Source organism: Dipteris shenzhenensis, chromosome 4, assembly GCF_047967505.1.
Source record: "Dipteris shenzhenensis isolate YYH24624 ecotype China chromosome 4, Dip_SZ_1.0, whole genome shotgun sequence".
NCBI lineage: Eukaryota > Viridiplantae > Streptophyta > Polypodiopsida > Gleicheniales > Dipteridaceae > Dipteris > Dipteris shenzhenensis.
The window spans coordinates 26,751,407-26,776,173 of record NC_141599.1 but is presented as its reverse complement, the minus strand read 5'-3'; the positions used below and the strand labels follow the sequence as shown (position 1 = coordinate 26,776,173).

The window sequence follows — 24,767 nt, the reverse complement described above, 5'->3', positions numbered from 1 at the left end:
GGCCATCCGAAGATAAAAATTAGAAGGAGCTGAAATCCTCAAACCCAATTTCTCAGGCACAAGCTTGTGTGATAACACAAATTTGAGCACCCTCATCAATATACACCTCCCCAAACTCAAAACCTTTGTGCCAAGCCTATACTGAAGGGCAAATATCAGGTGGTTTACCAATAGACAATACTTTGCCAGCTTTCCTCTGAGCCATCTTCTTCTTGGTTTTCGTTGCATACCGCTATTCCTTCTTCAAGTTGGGAGACAAACTAATCATCTGCCTAAAGGTAATATTTGGCTTCCTTTTAGAAAGATCCTCAACCAAGTCATATTCCCTCTGCTCCTTTCCACTGGATAATCCTAGGTCTTATATGTTCTTCTTGGCTTCTTCCTCCTTTGAAGCTTCTTCCTTTGGTAAGTGATCACATCCTCAGTGCCCTTATCTTTCATTTCACTCGGCCCTGCTTCTTGATCTCGATTTCGCTTCCCCAAAGGCATGATTGTCAATTCCTCTTCATTATCCACTTCCAACCCAAGTAGACTCACAACTTTTCCCTTATCCTTCTCTTCAATAGTAGCCTTCACAGTTCCACTTGACTGGCCTGCATCCTTCACTTCTACACGATGATCATTAATCTGATTATTCAATCCTGGTGGTAGTGGATAAACATCCCCACCCATACGAGGTGGCTTATCACAATGCAAACTATAATGCCCCATTCACCACAGTTGAAACAGTGCACATTAAGAGCATAAACCCCTTGTCCATGCCTGCCTGCCAAAACGCTGAAGCACTAGACGAAGACAAACCACTGGCTCCTCTTCCACTAGGAGTCCTGCCACATCCCCTACCTCCCATCAAATTGAGACTGAGATTCTTCATGAGTTGGGACATCTCATGAATCTCCTCTTTTATGGATACCTCCTTTTTAGGCTTTGTCTTTGATGGTTCATCCATAATAAAAATTGTAAATAACGACGTGTGCTTCTGCTTGGTTCAGCAGAATGCTCCTACATGGTACAGGCCCGGGCACGAACAAGGGAAATTCTAGTCTGCACCACAGGCATTTCACAGGGGAGGTGACGGAAGGTCTAGTTTGCACCACAGGCATTTCACAGCTCAACTGAGCCAACCTCTTTTGTTTCTTCCTCTATTCCCTGTCCACTCTCAAAGCATCTTCATAGGTGGACAACTCCTTGCACTCCACCTTTATCTAGATTTTGGGCTTCAACCCTGCAACAAAGCGATCCTTCTTGATCACTTGAGGTGGACCTCTGGTAACAAAGCAAAGTGCCACTTATTCCACATCATAGTGAATCTTCCCAAACACTCATCCACGGTTTGAGTAGCATTCTGCTACAAGGCACACAGCTCCCTCCACATCCCGAATGCAAGCAAACCGTGCCACAAAGGCAGTCCTCACCTCTGCATAACTCGGATCCCTTTGTACCCCTTGTTCATTATGAAAGCCAGCCACAAAATCTTGAAGCCAAGTACGAGCCTCTCCTACTAGACAAAAAGACAATATCTTGAACAACACTTCATGGGTATTCCTGTCTTTTCTGAGTAGTAAACTCCAAGCTTTCTATGAACCTCTCAGGATCCTCATTGGGCAATTCATAGAAACATGAAAAATTCTGTGCCATCTTCCAGGACTGTCTTGTCTCGAGTGCACAATCTCAATCCAAGACCCAATCCCCAACAGGATTGCCGAAAAGATGATAACAAAAAAATGGGAAACTATACAAAAAAACTCTGGAACTGCCCAAGCTAGAATCCCACACAATCAAGCTATCCCTACTTTAATGCCAAGCCAACCAACTCAAACATCCATCATCTACTCTTCTCGTGTCAACACACAAAAACCCCCAAAACAAAAAGCCAATCTTTGACTCAGCAGCTGCAAGCCTTTTCCACTGAAACGGAGAACAAACACTCCTCAACAAAGATTAAAAAAATTCAAACCCTTCACACTTCACGCCTTTCATGCTGAATTGTGTCAACCTTCCTGGCTACTTCGTCCACGTGAGGATCATGATTATCTTCTCTTCACGAGAGAATTAAGACGGACGTTGAACTCGCTCTGCGCTATCACCGCTCAGCTGCGCACATCAAGCTAATGCGACATCCAGAAAGACCTTCACTACTGCCCAAAAGGCGTCCAGTCTGCACATGACAGAAACATCTCTTCTCTGCTTCACGTCAAAACCTAAACAATTGCATATTACCCTCGCTCATCAACTCAATCATGTACATGCGCGACGTTAAGGAAAAGGTCTTTCCATTCTGCCTACAACTCCACACGCATCACATGATCCCTTCCTCTATCACCAATGAATCATGATTCGTTAACTCTCTCTTCCTGTATCAATGCATAAGTCGACGCTCTGCATCCTTAAGCAACAAACAACAATCATTCACGATTCAATGAGGAGTATCTAGTTCTTGCTCCCCCTCTGGAATTGTCACTTTTGTTATTGCACCTCAGCTTGGATCAAATCCTTCTCTGTCTGACGACCCTCTTTCTACGTGACCACATCCACAGTATGCTCCCTTTTCCGGAACTCTCTAGCAATTGCTCTCTCTACATACCATCGCCAACTCACCATCTAGAAGCCTCTCACCGTTACCCAAGCTCACAAACGCCGTAAACACGTCAACCCACTAATTTTTAAAAAAAAATCATGTAACAATCCCATGCACAACCCATAACACGCCTTTCACCCCTCCAATCTCCCAAACATTTCCTTGACAAGAAAAAATGCCAAGGGACCTAGCCCTTTCAAAACAACACACCCCACACATATATCATTATCCATTTTTACATACAAGCCGACATACCAACACCCGAACAAATGAAGACCCAGTACATTGGAGACCTTGGGTCCACATCACCTATGCTCATCATTTCCCCGAGACCCTACAAGAAACACATTATATTCATTTTTGAAATATTTACATCCACGAAGATCAAATGAGAAAAACAAACTCCTAGTGTCCCCAAAGCCCATCCCGTGGGTCGGTGCATACTCTGAGTGCCTACCCATATCTACAAGATAGTGCACAAAAGCTAGATACATTTTGTGTCCTATCAACGTGTCCATGATCTTCAGCCCATACCATGGAGGGGGGTTTGTATGCCATTCTATGGGCTCTCCATAGGTGCCACTCATTCCTTGGTATGTGCCTTATAGGCCTAGTTGTAGGCAATTAGGACACTTGGTACAGTTAGTACGTGTACCAGTTAGGACACTTAGTCTAGCTAGGATACCGTGTCCTAGGGTTTTGTTATATCAGGTGTACTTGTACTAGTTCTTTCATTGCAGCAATACACTAGAGCAGCTCATTTTTGCTTCCATTGCCTCATTTCTTCAGCTTCCATTGCTTGCCCTAGCCTACATCCTCCATTGATTATTGCAATCCCTTCATGAATGAAAAGCCAAAAGAAAAGGGTGACTTTTCTATTCGAGAAGGATTTTCAAAGTCTCCGGCAAAAGGAATTCTGAAAGTCTAGGGTAATTTGAAAGCCATGCCCTATTTATATCCATGACATTAGTGCCCGAGGGAGATTAGTGAAGTTGGTATGCTTGGACATGTGGATGGTTTGCAAGCCTTGGACTTCATGTGGACTGTTTGCCACCTTTTCACTATAGTCTCGAGCCCCCATTTGTTTTACTCAATTGGGTGTGGATGCCCGCTTAGTGGCCCCACCCCTTCTTGCTTTCTCATTATATCTGGTTTTCTCAGTCTCCTAGACCCTTTGGCCTTTTGAAGACTCTAAGAAACTTTATTTCTCCCAATGAGGAGTGTGCAAGGTCTTCAACCTCTGTTTCTAATTCGAAAATTTCTGGCAAACGGGAAAGTCAAATAAAGGAGGGCTCTTGTAGCAATTGTGTACCACAGTCCACTCCCATTCACCACGATTTTACACGTATGGCTATTTAATTGGACAGCCCAATAACTTGCCTTATTTGATATCAAATATTGTGGTGTTAAAGCAATCAATGGTAAAAGCTGCATATTATCAAAGCAGGTTTCACCCATGTCTTGCAAAGGGATCTTTATGATGATAGGGTGATTAGCTTTCATGAGGAGGATGTAGTGCTAGTTATATTACTTGAAAGCGAGAGTACAAGAAGGCCTGAAGGCCAGCGGGCTGTAATCACAAAACGGATTCAGCCCGAGAAGTCAAAATGCTAAATACAAGCCTCCTAGGGCATAATCATCGGAGAGTGGACAAACAGCCACGGTGGAGGGGCGTAATGCCACTGAAGACTCTGAGTGGAGTGCTGGAAGAATAACTCCCGGTGGTCCCAGTCGCGAAGGAAACGTCGTCTCTTTTCCTTCCCTGCCCGGGACTCTCCCTGAATCTGATCCCACTGACCCTTGAGCGTGTGAATGATCGTGCTCCAGATATCTGCGAGGGTCTGGGTAGTAGAAGAAGTCTGAGCTCCTACAGTCTGCGCGCATCTGGAAGTCCAGATATGCCAGCCAGTGATGCTCCCTATGATCTCCCAAACTGGGTGCCGAGGCATCGTTCCTGCATCTGTCTCTGTCAAATGCCATGGGAAGCTGTCCATGTATGCCCAAGTGGCCTGCGTGATGAAAAAGACGGGATCCTGTCTAGAGAACTCATAGGCCAAGTGATGTCCCAGCTCAGTGCTGCACCAACAAACGGCTCCCCAAGTGATCGGTCCTAGCTCGGGTGTAGCCCTAGCTAAGATCCCCATGATTCCCTTCCAAACCGTCTGCGCGTGCGAGCAGCTCCAAAGGCAATGCTTCATGGACTCCTCCTGCTGAAGACACATCTGGCAATGCCCTTCCTGCCCCATCTGTCTCAGCCAGCTACCAACTGGAAGCCCTCAAGGGGCTCTATGACATATGTGCACCACATGGATGTTTCTAATGATGATTGCAAATGGGTAGGGTAATGAGGCTAAAACATCACAAGAGAGGAAGGTGAATGAAAGATTCAATTGACGATGTACACAAAAATAAGAGATGGCTAACAACTAGTGCATGGCCACTTCAAGGCTCATCATATGCGGGATAACATTAGGTATTCGATGCGTTTTTGGCTCCAAAATTCTCCCAAGAATCCTACTATCACTAATCCCTGGGGCAAGGGTTCTAGCAAGAGTGGTTTTGTCATGATGAGAAGCTTGAGAGTGTGTTACTAGGAGAAGTTATTGAAAATATCAAATGATGAGTGATCATGATGGGGAGAATTATTGAGCATATATCACATTACAAGAGACATAACATTATGCAACAAGCATCATATGGAAAATACCAACGTAAACTCAATGTGAAACACACCATGAAATGTGTTACATAGTTGATAGAACCCAAGATAACTTCACAAGCCAAGCACTCACAATTGTAACAACAGATGGAGAGAAGAGAGCATAGGATGAAGAACAGAAATTAAGGAATTTATAAGAGACCTTAAACCATAACTAAGAGTAAATCGAGATGACACGTGGCATGCCACATGTGTGGTCCTAAACTTTTAACTAACCCATAAGCTCTAGGATCCTAGTTACCCTCATCTTTATTGATATTGATTGTATATCAAACACCTAGGCGTAGAGCTATAAAAGAGTGGTCAAACATTGGTTACATGTGATTTTGGCAAAAGAGAAAGATGAGCCATTTACCTATGTATTGATTTCTGAGGGTTGAACAATGTGATCTCAATACTTTGGTTAGAATGTTTGATGATCTGGTTGCTCTAAATGGAGTCACCGTATTATAAAGAGTTGGCTACCAACAGATTAGTATACAAGCCAATGATATGTATAAGATAGCTTTAGAAACAGACTGCATTCCCATGGATTTTATTGTTACAAAAAACACTAAGTGGGTATAAGTCTTGTGGTAGATTGCCTTATCAAGGAGGCTCACATCCTTTTAACAAAAGAAATGATTAGTGCTCTTGTTGGAAACAATGATGAACTATGGACATAGCTCACTAAGTTACCCTTCGGGTAATTTTGGATTAGGATTAATAAAAGGTCTAAAAGAGTGGTAGGTAGACCTTAGGTCCTAGGGCAGGACATCCATGACGTTATGTCAGGGATAGGGGTTAGAGATTTTTAAGGGGCCACATGATGTGGCAAACCTCCACATACATTCATCATGGATGAAGGGATGGTTGCCACATGGCATCATACTATTGGTCTATCTCTTGTGGCCTTGCCACATGCCACAAGACATTCACTCACCATCTCACTCACTCTAGGGCAGCCCATCAGATGCAAGTATCGCATCTAGTGCATGTGTTTGGTGTATTCTGATTCGGTACACTGTCTCAATGTGCCACATAGGATGGGGCTGAAGCTCTGGCTTCTGTGAGAAGCCACTGTGAAGCTTCTCCTGCCTCATCTCCTCACCTCGACACCCTAAGTTGGTTTGCTTTATATTGGGTTCAGTGTGCATTTGCAGTTCAGTTTCTGCACGTTCAGTTGTGTGCTTGTTGGCATTTCAGTTGCAGCAAGCCACCTGTGTGCATCTATTCCTACCTGTGTGTGGAGGGCACTGCAGTCTAGCAGGCCTCCTATCACCTGTTTTCTTTCAGCTCCACAAATAGTGGCTTGTTTACAGAGTGTATTTTGGCTGCATCGATTGGCCAAATGTATTGTGTTTTGGTTGCAGTTTACATATCTTGGAATGAGTGGGTGGATATATCTCCAGAGTTAGTCGACGAACTCATGAGGATGTCTGAGAACAATTGCATCAGAAAGACAATGTACATGAAATAAATGGTTGCTATTGCTAGAGTTTGTGAATACTGATAGAAAGCATTGATTTACACAAGGATGAGTCCTTTTTAATCTGAACTATCTTTATAGACAAGCAAGTTTTAACCGAAGCTGAAATACCTCAGGAACGGCCTAGTGCCATAGATTACATAGTATGGATGTGGGATCTGTCTACTAAAATATAATATATACACAAAGTTGTGGATAGAGATAAAGGTACTGCATGAGAAAATTAATCGTACGAAGTCTTCAACAACTGAGCCATATGCTAAGGTACTGCCTCAAATTGTGGGCCATGCTCAGCTCCTAAACATAGGTAAGGTAGCCTATAATATTGAACTACCACATAACTTTCAGGTTCATCTAGTATATCACAGTGTTGGATTAATGGAAACAAAAGCAGCCAAGTGACACACTAATTGAGGGACTGATATGTTGCAGGAACTTGTCAGAATCTATGGTCGGCAAGTCTGAAACCAAAAACTATTCACGGTGCTGGTTTCATGGCATGCACTTCCTCTGGCAGAGGTTACATCAAAATTATATATACAGTATGCAGTGACATCCCTAGATGATAAACTCTAGGGACTCTGATCCTTGAAGCTGAAGGGAATGCTACATTGTTGTCTGAATGTTACATGACCTTGGATGGAGCAGTTGAGAAAGATCAGAAAGCTCCTTAGAGAGTCCATAATATGAGTTGCAGCTGTCATTGTATATACATATAAATGCAGTGTGGTTCCTATGTTTAAACCTCTCTGGGTTCAGGTTAGTCATGTTAGAGGGTCATGGTGTTAGTCAATGGTGAAAATTTGTCTATTGAGGTTTTGGTACAGGATGCAACAGGACTGGATGTCCTGAAGCCAGATTAGGTTAATTCTATGAAGAAACATGATGACTTGATGGGAGTCGAGGATGCCAAATGGCAGAAAATTAGGATGGCAAGCACATAGCACATGAAAAGCTGTGAAGTGGCAAACATGTAGGGCTGATGTTTAAGGGCTGAGTTTTCTTAACAAACAAGTTGACACCAAGTATTCTCCTTTGCTAAAATAAAAGGCTGAATTCCAGTGCTTAAATTACTAAGTTCTAGTCTCCCAATCCCCTAGTGCAATAATTTTTATGGTTTGCTATATAGGAGTGTTGTTGCTTTTGCCATGTAATATCCCATGATGCAATCTGCTTGTTTGTTTGGCTTTATGTGATAATTGCAAGCTCCTAGTTTTTTGTGGTTGTTGAGGCGTGATCTAGGCCTCAAGTTTCAGAGATTTATGAAGCTCACACATTTATTCAAAAAATGTCCTCAGCAATCCTCAAACTTGCAATAATGACTACAGATGCTGCCAAGTATTGCAATGATGGAATCTTATGCACGACTTTTATTGATTGCTCCACAAACACTATTCCGGGCTCATCTCACTGTGGGTATTTAAATGTACTTTCAGATGTTTCCTTTCTTCTCTTATGCCAATTATATACAAAATGGAAAATTATTATTTTCTCATAACACATGTATCAGAACTCTTCAATGCTTCCTTATGCTGGACTGTATTCTCTGATTGGTTGCGGTTTATGAATATCAGGGCATGATGCAGAGGTATCACCAATTGATTGGAAAGTCGGGGGTTTCTGTTTCAATCCTAGAGTTGCTGAATTATCGCCTCATACCTCTTTACAGGTGCCATTTGATTTACTCTTTTAATGCAGTTCAGTATTCCTTTGAATACAGAATATGTATTTGTTTGGTCAACTGTCCGTCTTTATACATCAAAGCTATGGGATGCGAGACATCTGTTTTTTGATAGCTTCTTTGGCTAATATGCCCTCTTCTTGTGAGTACTAGGACCTTGGTTGAAAAGTTGTAAACACTGCTTGATAGGAGTACATCCACAAGGGAATTTGTAAATGATTTGACAAGACTATATCCACAGATTATTGCTATATGATTGTGGATCTTATGACCAGGGGCAATGTTATACAGTCTTTTGAAGGACTCATATGTGGTTCTATGCAACTGACGCCTTAAGTGAAAGCACCGTTTGAATTCTGAAGATAGGTAAAATGTTAAACTCATTTCAAGAGAAATGGGGATAATTGACTTGACAGATCGTAGGAGTATGATCTTTGTGTAAATGCTGACATCGATGTAACGGCAACCAACATGTGATAAGGAGAGAGTACCATGTCAAAGGGTGGTTCATATGCATATCTAGAAAATTTTGATTGCCATAAGCATGATTATCATGTCTATGTAGCTAATAGTGTTAGAAATATTTATATTTCCTAAGGCAGTGACCAATGTTATTTAATAAGGGGCTAGGGGCACTTTTTCCCGTTATTAAGTTTTTTTACCCTAACCTTAGTTAGAGGTTGAGTTTGTAGGTGAGTTAGTCACCACACATCTTTTGGCCCTAGTTAGGGTTCTTTCTAGGGTTTTGATTCTATGACTACCCTAGCTTTGTACTTCATTTGTATTGCTGCAATTTCATTCTAGCATGCTTCAGCTTGTTCTCTCGCTTCCATTTCCAACATTTGGTATCAGAGCAGGTCCCCCCCTCGTTCCCACACCTCTCCCCGCGCCTCCCAGGCCCTCTAGCTTCAATTTTGTCGTGAAAAACCTCACTTTCGTCACGAGGAACTTGGCCAAAATATCTCGTTTTTGCTGGCAGCGACCTCCTACAAGGTTCTCTTGCTTGGTTGCCAATTTGCTGATTTCAACCAGGTTTGGACCAGCCACCGCCTCCTATGGCAATTGCAAGGCTGGGTGCCTCTTTTTGAGCACTTTCGGAGCTTCTTCTGGGCTGGGCGACCTCATTTTGGACCCTTTTTCAACAAAAATGGCCAGCTGAACCTGCTTTTTGTGGGGTTTGTTGCTATTTTTCAAACGCAGCAATCATCCCTAGGCTGGTACCTATTTCTTTTCGAGGTCTTTTGCAGCGCTAGACACGCTTTTTGAGGTGTTTTTGGGACTGTTTTGCTGTTTTGAATCTTTTCTACTAGTCACGGGACCATGTTGGGGATTCTGGAGATCTCTCCTTGTTGTTTTGAATCTTTCTTAGGCAGTGTTGTGCAAGGACACCCATATTTTGCACTCCAGGTGCATTTTCAGTCCTTTCAGTTGGGTACTTGCTGTTTTCTTCAAGACAGATAAAAATCAGTCGTTTATTGCTTGCTAAGGCAAGCATACTGGAAGGAAAGCACATATAGTTCGTGGGAGATCATTTTCAGTTCATCTTGGAGCTCTTTTTGGAGGCATTTTGGCATTCCATTTGCTTCTGTTTTGGTTTGGTAAACTTTCAGTTTTGTTATTGCTTGCATTGGGAGTTCTTTTCCCGTTACTTCGCTTGCATTTGTTGGCCCTCATGCCACTGGGGTTTGCCGTTGTAGGTACAATCAAGCATTTAGTTGTGTTTATGCCTTTGTTGAGCCAAGCTTTGGCTAGTTTTTAAAGGAAAATTTTGAGATTGTAGCACATATCCCAGCACTGGATCTTTCTGGTATGTTTGAGGGCCATGCTCAAGCCTAGTATAGGCTTTGGCAGTGATATCTGTTACTTGAGCAGGGTGTTCACTGCAAGTGAACTTTGTTGGGATTTATTTGCCTCTTTTTGTTTGCTCAAATGGCAGAGCAAAATCTAAATGATGTTAGGAGGATCGGTTGGATGGCACCAACCACCCTCTTTGGAGTTTTTTGATTCGCGAGGTACTCCTCCATAGCAAGGACGGGGTCGTGTGGTGGTGCATGCCGTTGGCAACACGGACAACAAGCTGCTTTGGTTGGGCAAGCACCTGCATGTATTACTTCTGAGGAAAGGAGGTGGGATACACGTAATGCTCAAGCCTTGTCTTTGATTTTGACTGAATATTAAGAGGTTTATTGTCCCTCATATCAGGTCTTGCCAGATTGCTAAAGATGCTTAAGGGAAAAACAAAAGTTCAGCCAAGTCATGCCTCTAGAACTGGTTGTGGACATGCACATGAAAGTGGGAAAGATAAAAAGGATGCCTCAAAGCCTTTCATGAAAGGCAAGTTCCATTATTGTAATAAGCCTGGTCATCACATCAGTGAATGCCCCAAGAGGCAAAAGAGAAGAAGAAAGAGTCTGGTATGACAGTCGTAGGGTCAGCTCAACGTGTAGGTTCCGATGATACTTTTGCTCATTTTGTTGAGCATGATTGGGCTTTGTTTACTTGTAGCTATGATGTTTCTTGGGAGTCACATATTTTCAGCACAAATGAGACGGCTAAGATATGGTACTTTGATAGTGGTACTTCCGGCCATATTACCTCACATAAATCTTTCTTTGATAAGTTATCTAGCGCACCGCAGTTGGCAAGTCCGTTTCTTGTGCCAACGATCCTTCTTATCCAGTCAAAGGGATTGGAGAACTTTCACTCACAACTGTGGATGGTTTAAATTTTTGCATGTTTTGTATGCCCCTAGGATTAAGAAGAATTTACTTTCTGTCTCTTCTTTCTCTTGAAGAGGTTACCAAGTCATGTTTGAGGATGACAGATATACTGGTCTATGATAGGCCTTGGTTTTCACCGATACATTATCTCACGGGTTATTTCAGCTTGATGCTTATGAAAAAAGAGCATATTGAGCTTTTGTGGCTTCTACCTCTGCCATGCAAGATGCACAGTTATGGGACTCACGACTCAAGAGCTTACAAGTTAATAGTCATGACTCAAGAGCTTGCAAGTCATGACTCTCAACTTTAAAGGTTTAAACTGACAATTGAATCTTGATATTCAAAAATCTAGATAAACATCTTAACAAGAGCCTAGAAAGAAAGTCTATTAACGTCCACAGAAGACCAAGAGGTCTATGGGACAACATGAAGACCAACTAGTACATCAGCTTAGGGAGGGTAGCTCCCAGGGAGTGCATAGATCAACTCCAATTATATAGAGTACCTACATTATGACTTGGAAAAAACATAATCGATCATACATCAATTTAAGATTGAGAGTCTTTTGGCTTGGATTTAAACTCTTTAGTGAGTGCTACGCCCTCATTGTACACTACCCATTTTCCATCATTCCTAGTAGCCTTGATCTTAGCTAATTCCGCTACCTTATTTTTCAATTGAGCTCGTGTAAACTCTTCGGCTATCCATATCTTAGTTCCTTTCAACTTGTAGGATTGTCGGAGAAGCTTGACCCGTAGATATTTTGAGTTTAGCATAATGATAGCATGACCTTTTGAGTGTAAGATACAAGTTACTTTGGGCTCATCATCATCATCAAGAGCATCATCTTATCAACCATCCAATCTATATGAGGCCTGGCGGCTTTGACATGTGCTAAGGTGTCGCTGAAAGAATCCTCCTCTTTGTACCATCCTTTGGGGAGTCCCCCTATTCTAATCTTCAAAGCATTATCATGCCTAGCTGCATGTTCTTGAATCTCTTCCTGAATGTCAGCCTTATTAATCTTTGCATCAAACTCCACAATCACTTTCTTCTTTGCGGTCTGTACCTCAGTGTGAACTGGATCTTTGACTGTGGAGACTAGCTAAGGGATAGGGGGGGAAGCCTTGCAAGATTTTACAACCTCATCGATGACTGCCTGCTTGCTAGGTCCTTCTAGAACGTGAATTCTAGCTAGTGCATCTGCCAGTTGCATCTTTAAGTCTCTTACTTGTTCTTATAGACAAAAAATTTGTTCATGTTGCCCAATGATGGGTGGGTCCAGACCTCCTCATAGGTATGTATGTGCATACGGAGAGGGTGTCATAGCTGCAACGGTGGCATATGGGGTTCTGCTGCCTGAGGTGGTTGGGGTTGAGAGGGGGGACTTCGAGGAGAGGCTCAGCCATTCCTTGCTGGCCATGTTTGCTGCTACCCCTAGCTGAGCTAACCCCCTGGTTGGGATAGGAGTTCAGCCTGGCTAGGGGTTAACCCTTGGGTTGGGTTAACCTCTGGGTTGGGTTAACCTCTGGGTTGGGTTAACCTCTGTTGAGGTTAGGTTAGGTAAGAGTTAACCTAGGTTAGGTTAAGTTAGGTTTTCTGAGGGGGGGGGTTGTCGACGAAGTTGGAAGGGGGTCCTGGTTGCTATCGAAGATGCTGCCTGCTCCTGTTGGTGGCTACTGATGGCGAGAGGGTTGGCAACTAGGGGTGGGCGGCGGTGGCTAGGACTTGCAAGGGCTGGCGATGAGAGAGAGAGCTACGACAGATGACGGGAGGGATGGACGGCGAGAGCGTAGAAAGAGAGGTACGACGGGAGAGGTACGATGGACGACAGACGACGGGGGGGGCTATGACGGACGATGGGGAAGCTACGATGGGGAGAGGTACGACGGGGAGAGATGCGAGGAGAGGGAGAGAGGGTTACCTAGATTACATATCAATCATCATAGATCAATAAACATAAATATCATGACAACAGTCTGTCAGTCACATGTGACATGAATGAAATATGCATCTCGATACATATAACTTAAAGGGAATTTTCGACTCTCAAGAGTTAAATCTGTCAAGATCCATTCTAATCCGAATCTGCAAGATTACTGCCACTACTGGATCCAAAGTAACCATCAATGATAGTATAGTTAAGTCAAACTTAATGTTTGTTGTTACACCCCACCCACCCCAAAAAAAAACAAAAAAAACAAGAGTGTCGAAAGGTGTCTTAAGGTAAGACACGTGTCATGTGTCTTAAGTGTCCTCTCATAAGACACGAATGTCTTAACAACCATGGTTTGGAGACTCCTCCAAACAAAATATGTGGAAAATATGTTCCAATTAAGCCATCAATTGGTGGATTCAAAGCAAGAAGGTTTTTATCAGAACCACAAAGAGAAGGGAAGCTTGGTAGATACGGCCCCTGGAGGCATGTGCATAACACGGTCAAAGATGATGTGGCAGATGGATGTGAGGGCTTTTTTTTGGGTAAAATGCATCGTTTTTCCTTTCCCAAGGATTGGGCTACACAAAAATCACAGCTCATCCATAGTGATGTTTGTGGACCCATGTGCTCTCCATCTCTTGGAGGTCATCTTTATTATGTTGCATTCATAGATGACTTCACATGTTTTACTTGGGTCTTTGCACTTAAGCAAGAGTCTGAAGTTTGCAATGTGATCAAACACTTTGTACCCTTTGGGAAAGAGGTGTAAATCCCAATTTACAATCTGTTTTATGCCACTTAAAACCCATGTGCACTCTCCTACAACACTAGTAATACCTCATAGGTGCATGATGAATATGTGTGCATTCTTTAATAATTAGAATTGGCTAATACAGAAAACAAATGTTGAACAGCTAGGATCAGATACATGGCAAGAAGATCCCTCAGGTAGCACTTCAACTCCCGTTGTCACCTGAGGAATGAAAGACCGTTGCAGATGAGTGTTTGTCCCTGGGTTTAGACCGTCATGCAATGTGGAGGGTGGAAATGGTACCCATCCATAGAAACCTGGTAGGAGGAATACTGGGAGGAGTATCACACTATTTCTGGGTGTTTAATGAGGTTCTGAGAATTTTGAATGCCGTACCTATGCAAGCCAGAAAGTCTCCTAGGGGGAAGTGAGTGCAGTAATTGGGTGAGACATAAACATTGATAGTGGTAACCATGATAGTAGTAACGATGTCATAGGGTACTGGTGGATGTACTTGACAACAATAGCTAGCATCAAGCAGTTCCATTCAGGGCTCTGATTGAGTATTGTGTTGTCAACAAGATATGTCGTTGCTTATGAAATGTCCTTTGACCCAATGTATGACTGAAAATTTCAGAGCCAAAGGAAATTTCATGCATGAAAATTAGTTCAGTTTGCTGTCACTACTTTAATAGCTGGCTCCTTGATTCACCTATTTTTTCACTACAGCAGCAGGAGGACTAGAAGGTTGGTGGTGAGTTCTCTAAGTTTCAGTGCATGGATGCATGCTGTCATACTTTTCTCATGGGAAATTTAGTATTGTCTGTCAGGCTTTGTCTAGAGTAAGTCACATGCAGAATGTGATTGAGCTTGCAAAGGGGCATACTTATGAGTTGCATACTGATATCAGCTCTCTTGGACAGGTATCATGGAAAAGTGAAGCAGTTGTTGTATGACATAGCAAAAATCATTATCAGTATTAAAGCTAAGCGGGGGGAGCATCGTCTTTTCCGTCTGGCTGAGAATTTGTGCCTTAATCTTATTTTGTCTCTACGCGAAGTTGTACTTGTCAAGAAAGAGCTGAAGGTAGAGCCTTTACATAGATTTGAGACTTGAGCGAGAAAATCGTTTGCATTTATGTGTGACTTTCTATAGCAATTCTGGATTAGGATTTGATTGCTTTAATTGTCATTTCAGGGTGCCACAACAGAGTTTTCCGAGACCTTGAATAGAGCTATGGTCGTAAATCTCGCTTTCACAATCAAAACTCGTGGAATTGCTGAGTTTGAACAGGTATTTATTCTGGGACCAGCCATTGATCAGATACTCGCAAACAGTCCGCACAGCTGGTCAGAAAAGACTTTGCGTCATTTTCCTCCTCCGCTGCGAGAGATACTAAAAGCACGGCCAGACAAACGATCGCAGACAATTCAAGGCTGGCAGCAGGTATTTTTTTTCAATAGTTTATTTACTGATGTGCAGGTCTTTGTTTTCAATATAGCCCTTATTTACTGATTTGCATTGAGACAGAGATGAAGACATGAATCTTGTTTTCTTTTTTGTTACTTATAGTAAGCAGTTTTTCTCCAGGCTGAAGCTACTATGCTACACCAATGCCGCCAGTTATTGTCTCCCACAGCAGATCCATCACATTTATTGAACTACGTAAATCGGATATTTCCTCCTCAGCACAGGCAATACCTTTGTGCAGCTGCTTGGATATTGATGGATAAACATCCTGAGAGCATAAATTTAGCCCATTTGGTACTGAGCTTAAGAATGGAATTCCAAGTCGGCATTTAAAAAGTTTTTGTTGTGAAAATTGTACATGCTTTTGTTTCCTCCCTAAGGTAGGGATATTTTTACCTATCTTGGATGACTGTCACTGGGGTTGGCAGGGTCGTCTTCTAAAAGAGTTATCTCCAGAGGAGGTCACGGTGAATATCTATGCAATGGTGGATGTGCTGCTACTTCATATTCAGATACACATACAACTTGGTCATACTGCACAGGTTATGTTCTCCCTATGACTTGAGGAACTGCTTGAAAATAATGCATTGCTTAGGACTTTAGGAAGTAGTCCTAAAACATTATTTATACCCTGCAGGAAGTATTGTTTCGGGCAAGTAAGGCTCTTGTACTTTTGGTGTGGAGCCAGGAGATTTTGCCATTTGACATAGTACTCTTAGCGCTTTCTGACCGGGATGATGACCCACTTGCTTTACGAATTGTGGTAACACTTTTAGTCTTTGGTTTTCTGTTTATCTTTTTAATTCCTTCTTTTGTGTGCAATCTCTCTGTTTATTCATGATACCTCCTATGTGCCAATTGTATGCCTTAGATGTCCTAGGTCCACATAGTGGGAGTGGTAATGTGCTTGGTGGTAAATGCCCATGCTTGTGAGTGTGTATGTTGGCAGTTGCATCTCAATTTAAGGTTGCCTTTGTGTGCACGTGTATGCCCTTTTGGTTCTTGTTAAGAAAGCATGGAAACCAAAGAGAAAGGAAAGGAAATTTTATTAGAGTCTTCGGAAGACCGATGGGTCTATGAGACTGAAAGAAAACCTGATACAAATCACAGTAAGGGTGGAGCTACTGAAACGAGCATCATCACCCGTGCTGAATCCTAAGTCTGATCATACATAATCAAATACATCTGGATGTAACAATGAAAAGAAAAGGACTAGAGCGGAGCGCAATCCTCTGTATGTCATGTTGCCTTGGCTGGTGCATAGCTGGTGATGGGACGCTGGTGCCCGTCAAGGGGTGCCATGCGTCTCGGTCTCCTGGACGAGGCTCGACGTAAGACCAGAGCCACCGTGACTCCCGTGGGACGTATCTCGGGTCTAAACAATGACGGGAGGACCTCAGAGTGATTTGTGTGTCCCCTCGATGTCTCGTGTGTTGTGCTGCGATCGTCGGGTCGGGGTCTTTGTCACGTCTGCGGCTAGAGACTGGACGATCAATGTCACTCGATGGGAAGAACTCTGTGATGCTGCTCTGAGAGGTGTCTGATGAAGTGGCCAAGCCCCGTCGCCTGAGTAAGTACTCTCTATGTCGGACTCCCTCGTGAATGAAGGCCGCGAGGCATCTCTGATCTAGGTAGGTGAGGAATGTAGAAAGGAGCCTGGAGCCGTCTCTGAAGAGACAGTGGTAGCGACCTCGGATCTCGTAGTATACTGGGCACCTGAAAATAAAATGCTCCTCCGACTCAACCTCCTGACAGTCACACAATATGCATAAGCGATGCTCCCTAGGAATCCCCTCTGCTCTGCCGCTCTCTATGCGGAGGCGGTGTGATGATACCCGAAACTGTCCGATGGAGATCCGTAGTGAGTGAGGCATATGAAGCTCAGTGTACCCCGGTGATGTGATGAATCCCTGCTCCGAAATGCGAAGACAGTAATCTCTGTAGAAACTCAGCTTCACTAGAAGCTCCCTCGGCTCCAACCAGGTCCTAAAGGTGTGTAGCTGCTGGAGATCCTCTCGAATGACCTGGTTGGTATGTGGCCCAATCGGGATGGTGAGTGGGAGTACCGAAGGGGCATCTAAACTGTACTGAAAAGGAGGTATTCTATCGATGTGGAAGCCTAGTCTCACAAACCATCGGTGAGTCCGTGCATACCAGCATCGCTCGTCTCCCTCTGCTGCCAACCTCATGGAGGAATCGAGAGCCAACCATGGCAACCTCTGTCTCCCTGATGTGCAGTCCCCATATGATCTAACCCAGTGTAGATATGTGATGGTCTGAAAGGCTACATCTAGTTGGAGTGGAGAAGCACCAAACTCGGCCTGAATGATGTGATGTGGTGCAGACGGTTTCCCCCGGATCATCCGTGAGAGCATGAGGATCTGCAAGCGCTCCACCCGTGTCCACTCTATCTCTGACATGTCAGGCCCCCAACAAGGGCTGCCATACATACCGGCTGGTTGGACCAAGGAGTCAAAGAGAAGAGCCTGGGCCGAGGGTCTTGGAAGTGGGAGTCAAAGCAGTGTCTCTCTAGCCGAGCTAGTGAGGCGTATCCCCTGCTCAGTCTGGCCTGCATCGCTGGTCTCATCGTGAAGATCAGGCCGGAGAAGCTGACCCCCAAGTAAGTGTATGAGGATACGATCTCAACTGGTGACCCACCCAAAGTAAAAGTAAACTATTTCCGTTGCATGTTTGCTCGAGAGGTGTTAAAGATCATGACCTTGGTCTTGCCAAGGTTGACCTCCAAATCATGGGATAAACAAAAAGCCTGGAGTGCATCTAGGTGTCGCTGGAGCCCCTTGAGTGTGGACGACAAGAGTGCCACGTCATTTGCATAAAGAAGAATCCTGATGATGATCCCGGCAAGTGAGCAACCGGTCCCTCCGAACGTCCCCATGAAAGTCTCAAGCTCATCGATGTAGAGGCCAAACAGGGTCAGTGATAAGGGACAACCCTGTTTGACAACTATGGTACTTAGGATCTCATCTGTCCAACCTGCGCCTGTACGAACTCGGCCTGAGACTCTCTCATACAGTGCCATGACTGACCAGATGATCTCCTTATCAAATCCCAGTGTCTGTAGGCGTGTGATAAGACGAGCTCGAGGTACTGTGTCAAAGGCTTTGCGGAAATCCACAAAGCAACAGTATACCCTCTCCTTTTGTGATCTGGCCTCCTCAATGACACTCCTGAGTGTGAGTATGTGATCCATAGTCCCATGGTCTCGCCTGAAACCGGCCTGATGTCGGCTTAAAAATTGAAATATTCATGGAGTTGAATCCCACAGAAGAGCCAAATTGTTGATAGTATTATCCCTTAGGAATAGAAAGATCACTCTTTTCTTTTGGCTTTCTATACATGGAGGGGTTGCAATAAACCAGTGGAGGTTGAGGTTCGGTGCGGATTCTACTTGTACTTGTTGCCTCTTTGCTGGGGAGTCCATCCAGCATTGCCTATGGGACTACAATTAGGCACATATTATTTGGAAAGGAATTGCTAAGCTATTGAGCAGCTTGACACACTCTCCTTTCTATTTGACTTGGGGATCAGTAGCTTGGCTTTCCCTTTACGGGTGTCAGATGTTGTATAAGAGACATGACATCTCTTGGGCTCTATTAATCCAATGACATGTAGTTGAGTCATGTTCCTTGGATGACGTTCCGGTACTTCCACACATACCTGTACATGCATCAGTGGATACACCAAGGCATCACAACCAAGCCCACGCTCAATCAAATCGGGTGAAGGCACACTAGATTTGGGAGAGAGCTCAAGGAACACATGGCTGCACTCATGTTCCGGAAGGTGTGATCTTAGCGCACGTTGGATTGTCATCAAACTTTGAAGAGGTCTGGTCATTGCCTCCATTTACCTTTGCCTTAGGAGGTTATTGATGCAAAGGTGCAAGAGGCCACTCAAACCTCGCCTCAAGTACCTTCTTAAAGAGGGGCCTCTACTTCAACAAGAACCTCACTTCAACTACCTTCTCAAAGCAATATTGGGCCTTCTCCCAAGTTCTTACCACCCCAGAGTCTTCTAACATTGATGAGTCTTTACCCAATGTGAATACAAATGAAGTTCCCATGTCTTTTTCACATTGATCAAGCTTTGTTAGTGTTGGTATGGGCCATGAGAGGATCCCAACATCCTCCCAAATTCATCTCATGGCTGCACCAACAAGAAAGAGGGGAAGAGAGATTCCAAGATGCCAAATCACCCTTGAAGCTAGCTTTGCTTCAAAGTTGAAGCAAGAGGCTCAAATAGCTGAGCATTGTTTCTTCTATCAATGCTCGATGTCCAACATACCAATAAGGACCTTGGACTACCGACTTGTCAAATCAAGCGAGGCAGATGGAGGAGGGGCTTGCGGGAGAGAGCATGTTGGGAGCGATATGGGTGTAGCATCGTGTCAGATGGATGGAGTGACACGGGAAGGAACAAGTTATAAGTGTGGCTGATTTTAGTGGTAATGCATGATGTGTTTTTGGATCTTAAACTCTTGTCAAATATTTTCAGAGGTGGTGTCACATGATAAACATCTTGGGTCTTCTCCTGTGTTAGCACTACTTTACTTCGTGTAGTTGGTGCCTTTGCCCTTGGCTTGAGTATTAGTAGAGAATGGATTTATGGGCATATTAGGCATGCCATTGAGGAGGTTGGGCCACAAAGTGTGGTCCAAATTATTACTGACAGTTGCTCCGATTGTTCCATGATGGGGGAATTTATTGAGAGAGATTATCTGACCATTATGTGGACTCCATGTGCTTCTCACTCTTTGGAGTTGATGCTGGAGGACATCGCAAAGTTGGATTGGGTGCAATATACCCTTAATAGAGCAGCCCAAATCATCAAGTTCATAACAAGAAAGAGCCTTGCATTAGCTCTTTTTAGTGCTGTATGTAAGTATGATCTTGTCAAGCCACCCAAGACAAGATTTGACTATCTCTTTCTTGTTCAAGGGTATTGAAATTTCATACGTTGCAATTTACAGGGTGGATATCTTCGTCAGATATGGACGGAAAAGTGGAATTTGTTTCATAAACTATATGTTGCATCGATTATACAAGGATGAAACTCAGTGGTACGATATTGTTCTTATGGCTTTCTGGACATCCTATGTGATAGAGTTTTTCTCTTTGAAGAGCAAGGAATGTGAGTACTTACTACGAAGCATCTTGATTGAAATTCTTGATCTTAGTATACTGTATGATCAATTAGCAAAGAGCTTATTCTTGCAAGTTCCAATCTCTCTCGAGTTTGTGAGTTATGTGGCATCAACGATCATGCATGTCATTAAGACTAATCTAGATTGCATTATCCTATCTAGATTCTAACACTAAAGTATTTCCATGACTCATCTTATAGGATTGACAGAGAGTTTGTGCTCTATGTAAATGACCGTAGCCAGTTCAGGCAAGATGTGCCTTTGTACTAGTGGTCATATTGGTGATTCTTGTGGTTAGTAGGATGATGTGGTGCTACATGTGATGTCGGGGTTTCTTGTGACCCTTGATTCAGATCCCGCTAATTGCGCTGTATTGGAAGGGGGTTAATCTGTCCATGTGGAGTCCCAATCTCTCAAACCATCTGTATGTGTGCGCATACTCGCATTTCTGGTCACCCTCGGTTGCTAGGGCCATAAAGGAGGATAAAGCTAGCCATGGTAGTCTACGTTGCACTGAGGTGCGATTGTCGAACTCTATGATACGGTATAAGTATGTGCTGACTTGAAATATGGTGTCAAGCTACAGTGGAGATGACCCAAACTCAGTGTGAATAATCTGGTGAGGGATTGACGGCTTAGTGCGTATTATTTGCAATAACATGAGCACTCGGAGTCGCTCTACCCTAGTCCAATCTGCATTCGAGAGATCTGGCCTCCGACAAGGGCTGCTGTACATGCCTGCTGTTCAGACGAAGGAGTAAAACAAGAGTGTTTTAGTCCAAGGGTGTTGAAAGTGTGAATGTAAGCATTGTCTCTCCAATCGAGTGAGAAGATGAGTGTGCATCGCCGGTTTGATCGTGAAAATAGGACCAGAGAAGAGAACTTTCAAATAAGTATATTCTCCACTGGTGATTGAATTGCTCTCTATGCATAGTTGCTTGGGATGTGTTGAAGTTCATAACCTTGGTCTTACCAACGTTGATGAAGGCAACATGGTGTGTGTGTGTGTGTGTGTGAAAGAAAGAAAGAAAGAAAGTTTATTAAAGTCTTCGGAAGATGGATGGGTCTATGAGACTGTGAAAATCCTGATACAACAAGTTGTGGTAGTGGGGCTACTAAACGAGCGTCCATACCAATGCAAAATGCAAAAATGCAGAATGGCAGTGCTAAGTCCTAAGTACAACATAGTCATGTCGATGGTCGACTATATATAAGTCTCAGCATCGTCATCAATATCATCATCATCATCGGTAGCAGCAAGATATCAGGATGGATGAGGCAGTGGAGGCATGAAGTCGGCAATAGAGTGCTGTCGGCCACTCAGAGGTGTGGTCCTGGCACATCTCTTGGTCGTAGCTCTGCATCTGACGAGGGCTACTGTGACCCCCGTCGGTCGGGCTCTAAAGGAGGGGATGTCCCCAAGTGTGATCTGTGTGTCGACCCTCTCTCTGAGCTGTCGGGTCACAGGCTCCGTGTCAGGGTCATGTCGAGGCCTCATCTCGTGGGGGTCCATGTGATCTAGTTGAAAGAACTCCGTGATAGAGCTCTGAGAGGGATCAGCTAGGGAAGAAGTCTGCTCCTGTCTCCGTGCTCGAAGTATCCTCTCACGGTGTCCAAGTGCCTCATGAATGAAACCTGCCAAACACAGCTTGTCGGGGTAGGAGAGGAAACAGGCCAAAATCCCATAACTATCCTTGAAGAGGTAGTGGAAACGCCCTCGGATCTCATAGTACACAAGACACTTGAAGATGAAATGCTCCTCTGTCTCAACTTCTTGCATGTCACACAGTGTGCATATGTGCCTCTCCTTGGGTAGTCGCTCTGCTCTGCCGCTCTCGATGCGAAGTCTGTGTGAAGAGACCCGGAACTGTCCAAGAGAGATCCTTAGCGAGTGGGGTAGGTGAGTCTGTGTGTATCCTGGTGGGTCAATGAAACCCTCTGCTGTGATATGTAAGAAGTGATCTCTGAGAGAGAAAGAAAGAAAGAAAGAAATTTTATTAAAGGTCCACGGAAGGCCATACATGGCCTATGGGACACAAAATCATCCGAAAGGAAAATACATCATCAACGATGCGCCAACTAGGTGGCCTCATCGTAACGAGAGAGAGAGAAAGAAAGAAAGAAAGAAAGATATATTAACGTCCACAAAAGGCCTTGTGGGCCTATGGGACAAAGTGACACCAAAGAGAAAAACTCATACAAGCCACAAGGGGCTGAGGCAAAGGGCGCGCTAAGACCCTTTGCTGAGTATTGTGCTGAAATAAAAAGAGCTCATTGGCTCAAACAAAAACAAGAACAAAAATAAATAAATATATCATATCATATCATGTGCTATCTGCTATCAGAAGCAGGCTGAGAATTGAAACTAGACTGGAAACTCATAAACCAAAACCGGGCAGTGTGGTGGCTCGTCTATGAGCGATGAAAATGTCTCGAATTTGAGTCTGTCTGGCTGTCTCATACTGTGGCATCAAAGGGGGGCATGGTCTCCTCGATCTCTGAACCCGCTGAGGTATGTTTAGAGTGACCCCTTGTCTCGGGCGGTCCCCTCTGAGGAAAGCTGTGATAAGGCGAACCTCAATCGAGTGTGCTCTGGGCGGTCTCCGTGTTGTGGGTGGCGTCTGCAGCCCTCTCTCGGTAATCTAGGCTGCCTGCATAGCAGCTAGCTCCTCCTCCTCCACCCCACTGTGTCCTGGAGCTGACTCGAATGCATAAAAATCTGTGACGTGCCGCTGTCTGTGGTCAGCCTCTGCATCCTGTGGTGTGATCGCCTCTTGTTGCTCTCTAATCTGTCGTAGCAAGGCCTCCCTGTGTCGGCGCATCTCAAGCAGGTAGAGCCCAATGCAGACCTGGTCATGGAAATGGATCAAGCGTGATAGTGGGCCGAAGCCACTCCCGTCCTGATAGAGGCAGTGGTATCGTCCCCGGATCTCGTAGTAGGCTGTGCAGGTGTAAAGAAAGTGTTCCTCTGTCTCAACCACTCCCAGTGTGCATAGCGTGCAGGTCCACTGCTCTCTAGGTATACGTGTTGCTCTCCCTGTCTCAATCCTCAGCTGATGGGATGAAACCCACATCTGCCCAATGGCGATCCTCAGTGCATGTGACTCTTTTGTCCTCGAGATATAGGGGTCCGACGATGAATCCATCCTATGAGACATTCAAGAAATTGTCACGGTAGAATTGTATGTTGGTGGGGAGCTCTTGATCTCCCCCCCAGGCTCGAGACGTATGGAGGTGGAGAAGATCTAACCGTATGTGACTTTCATCCTTAGAGTCTGGGACTTACCCCTCATTCAAACGACTAGCTGAGGGTGGGGCAGACACATGGTATGCACGTATATCCACATGGTTTGCCAGACATGGGATTCAGATGGATAGGCTTCCCCCCTTTCAGTATAGTTTGGATGCACCCCCTGAGTCAATCCCGCGAGATGAGATTAACGGTATGATGGATGAGGGGTAAGTCCCAGACTCTATGGATGAAAGTCACTGTCTGAAAGATGGCATCAATCTGTAGTGGTGTCATGGCGAACTCTGCCTGTATTATCTCATGTGGGACTGAGGGCTTGCTCCGAATCATCCTAGATCCCATGGTCACCTGTAACCGCTCAAATGTCTTCCACATTGCTATCGGTATATCACATCCCCAGAAAGGTGCTGCATACATGGCAGTCTGTCGCACTAGCGTATCGAACCCAATCCGATAGGCCTCCTTGGACACGAACTCGGCCTCTCACTGACTCATATAGGTTCATCACCCCCCATATCAGTGTCTTTGGAATCTGTAGCTCTTGTAACCTCCTGATCATGCGGGATCGTGGGACAGTGTCAAAAGCCTTCTGAAAGTCTACAAAGCATGTGTAGACTTTCTGGTGTGTAGACCTCGCCTCCTCAATGATAGCCCTCAAAGTGAAGATGTGATCTAGGGTAGAGTGTTGTCTCCGGAATCCTGCCTGTCTTAGTGCCCGCTGCCCCTGAGCCTCTGTATGACTACTGAGTTCCCTCTCTAGAACTGATCCATAAATCTTCGCCAGACTATGGCCAATCATAAGGGTCCGATAGTTCCCCATCTCCATAGGGTCCCCAGCTTTGTGTATCGGTACAATAGTGGTGGTACTCCAAGAAGGTGGAAATCAGTGACAAACAGCCCGGTTGAACATCTGTGCTAGGATAGGGACTAGGACCTCGTGTCCATGTGCAAAGTGCTCAGTCCGGAGGCCCTCGTGGTCTTGCACTCTCTGATTGTGTAGATGGTGAAGTGCAGCCCGTACATT

General features: G+C 44.4%; 1 protein-coding gene across 1 annotated transcript in view; it reads left to right on the top strand.

The window, feature by feature from the left end:
• LOC147902659 (mediator of RNA polymerase II transcription subunit) overlaps positions 1-24,767 on the top strand; it is a 182,867-nt gene that overhangs the window by 84,887 nt on the left and 73,213 nt on the right. Inside the window, 7 exon segments of the mRNA XM_087373683.1 lie at positions 8,094-8,177; positions 8,340-8,434; positions 14,783-14,945; positions 15,057-15,305; positions 15,450-15,623; positions 15,758-15,871; positions 15,967-16,092. Coding sequence (XP_087229809.1) covers positions 8,094-8,177; positions 8,340-8,434; positions 14,783-14,945; positions 15,057-15,305; positions 15,450-15,623; positions 15,758-15,871; positions 15,967-16,092 — 1,005 coding nt within the window.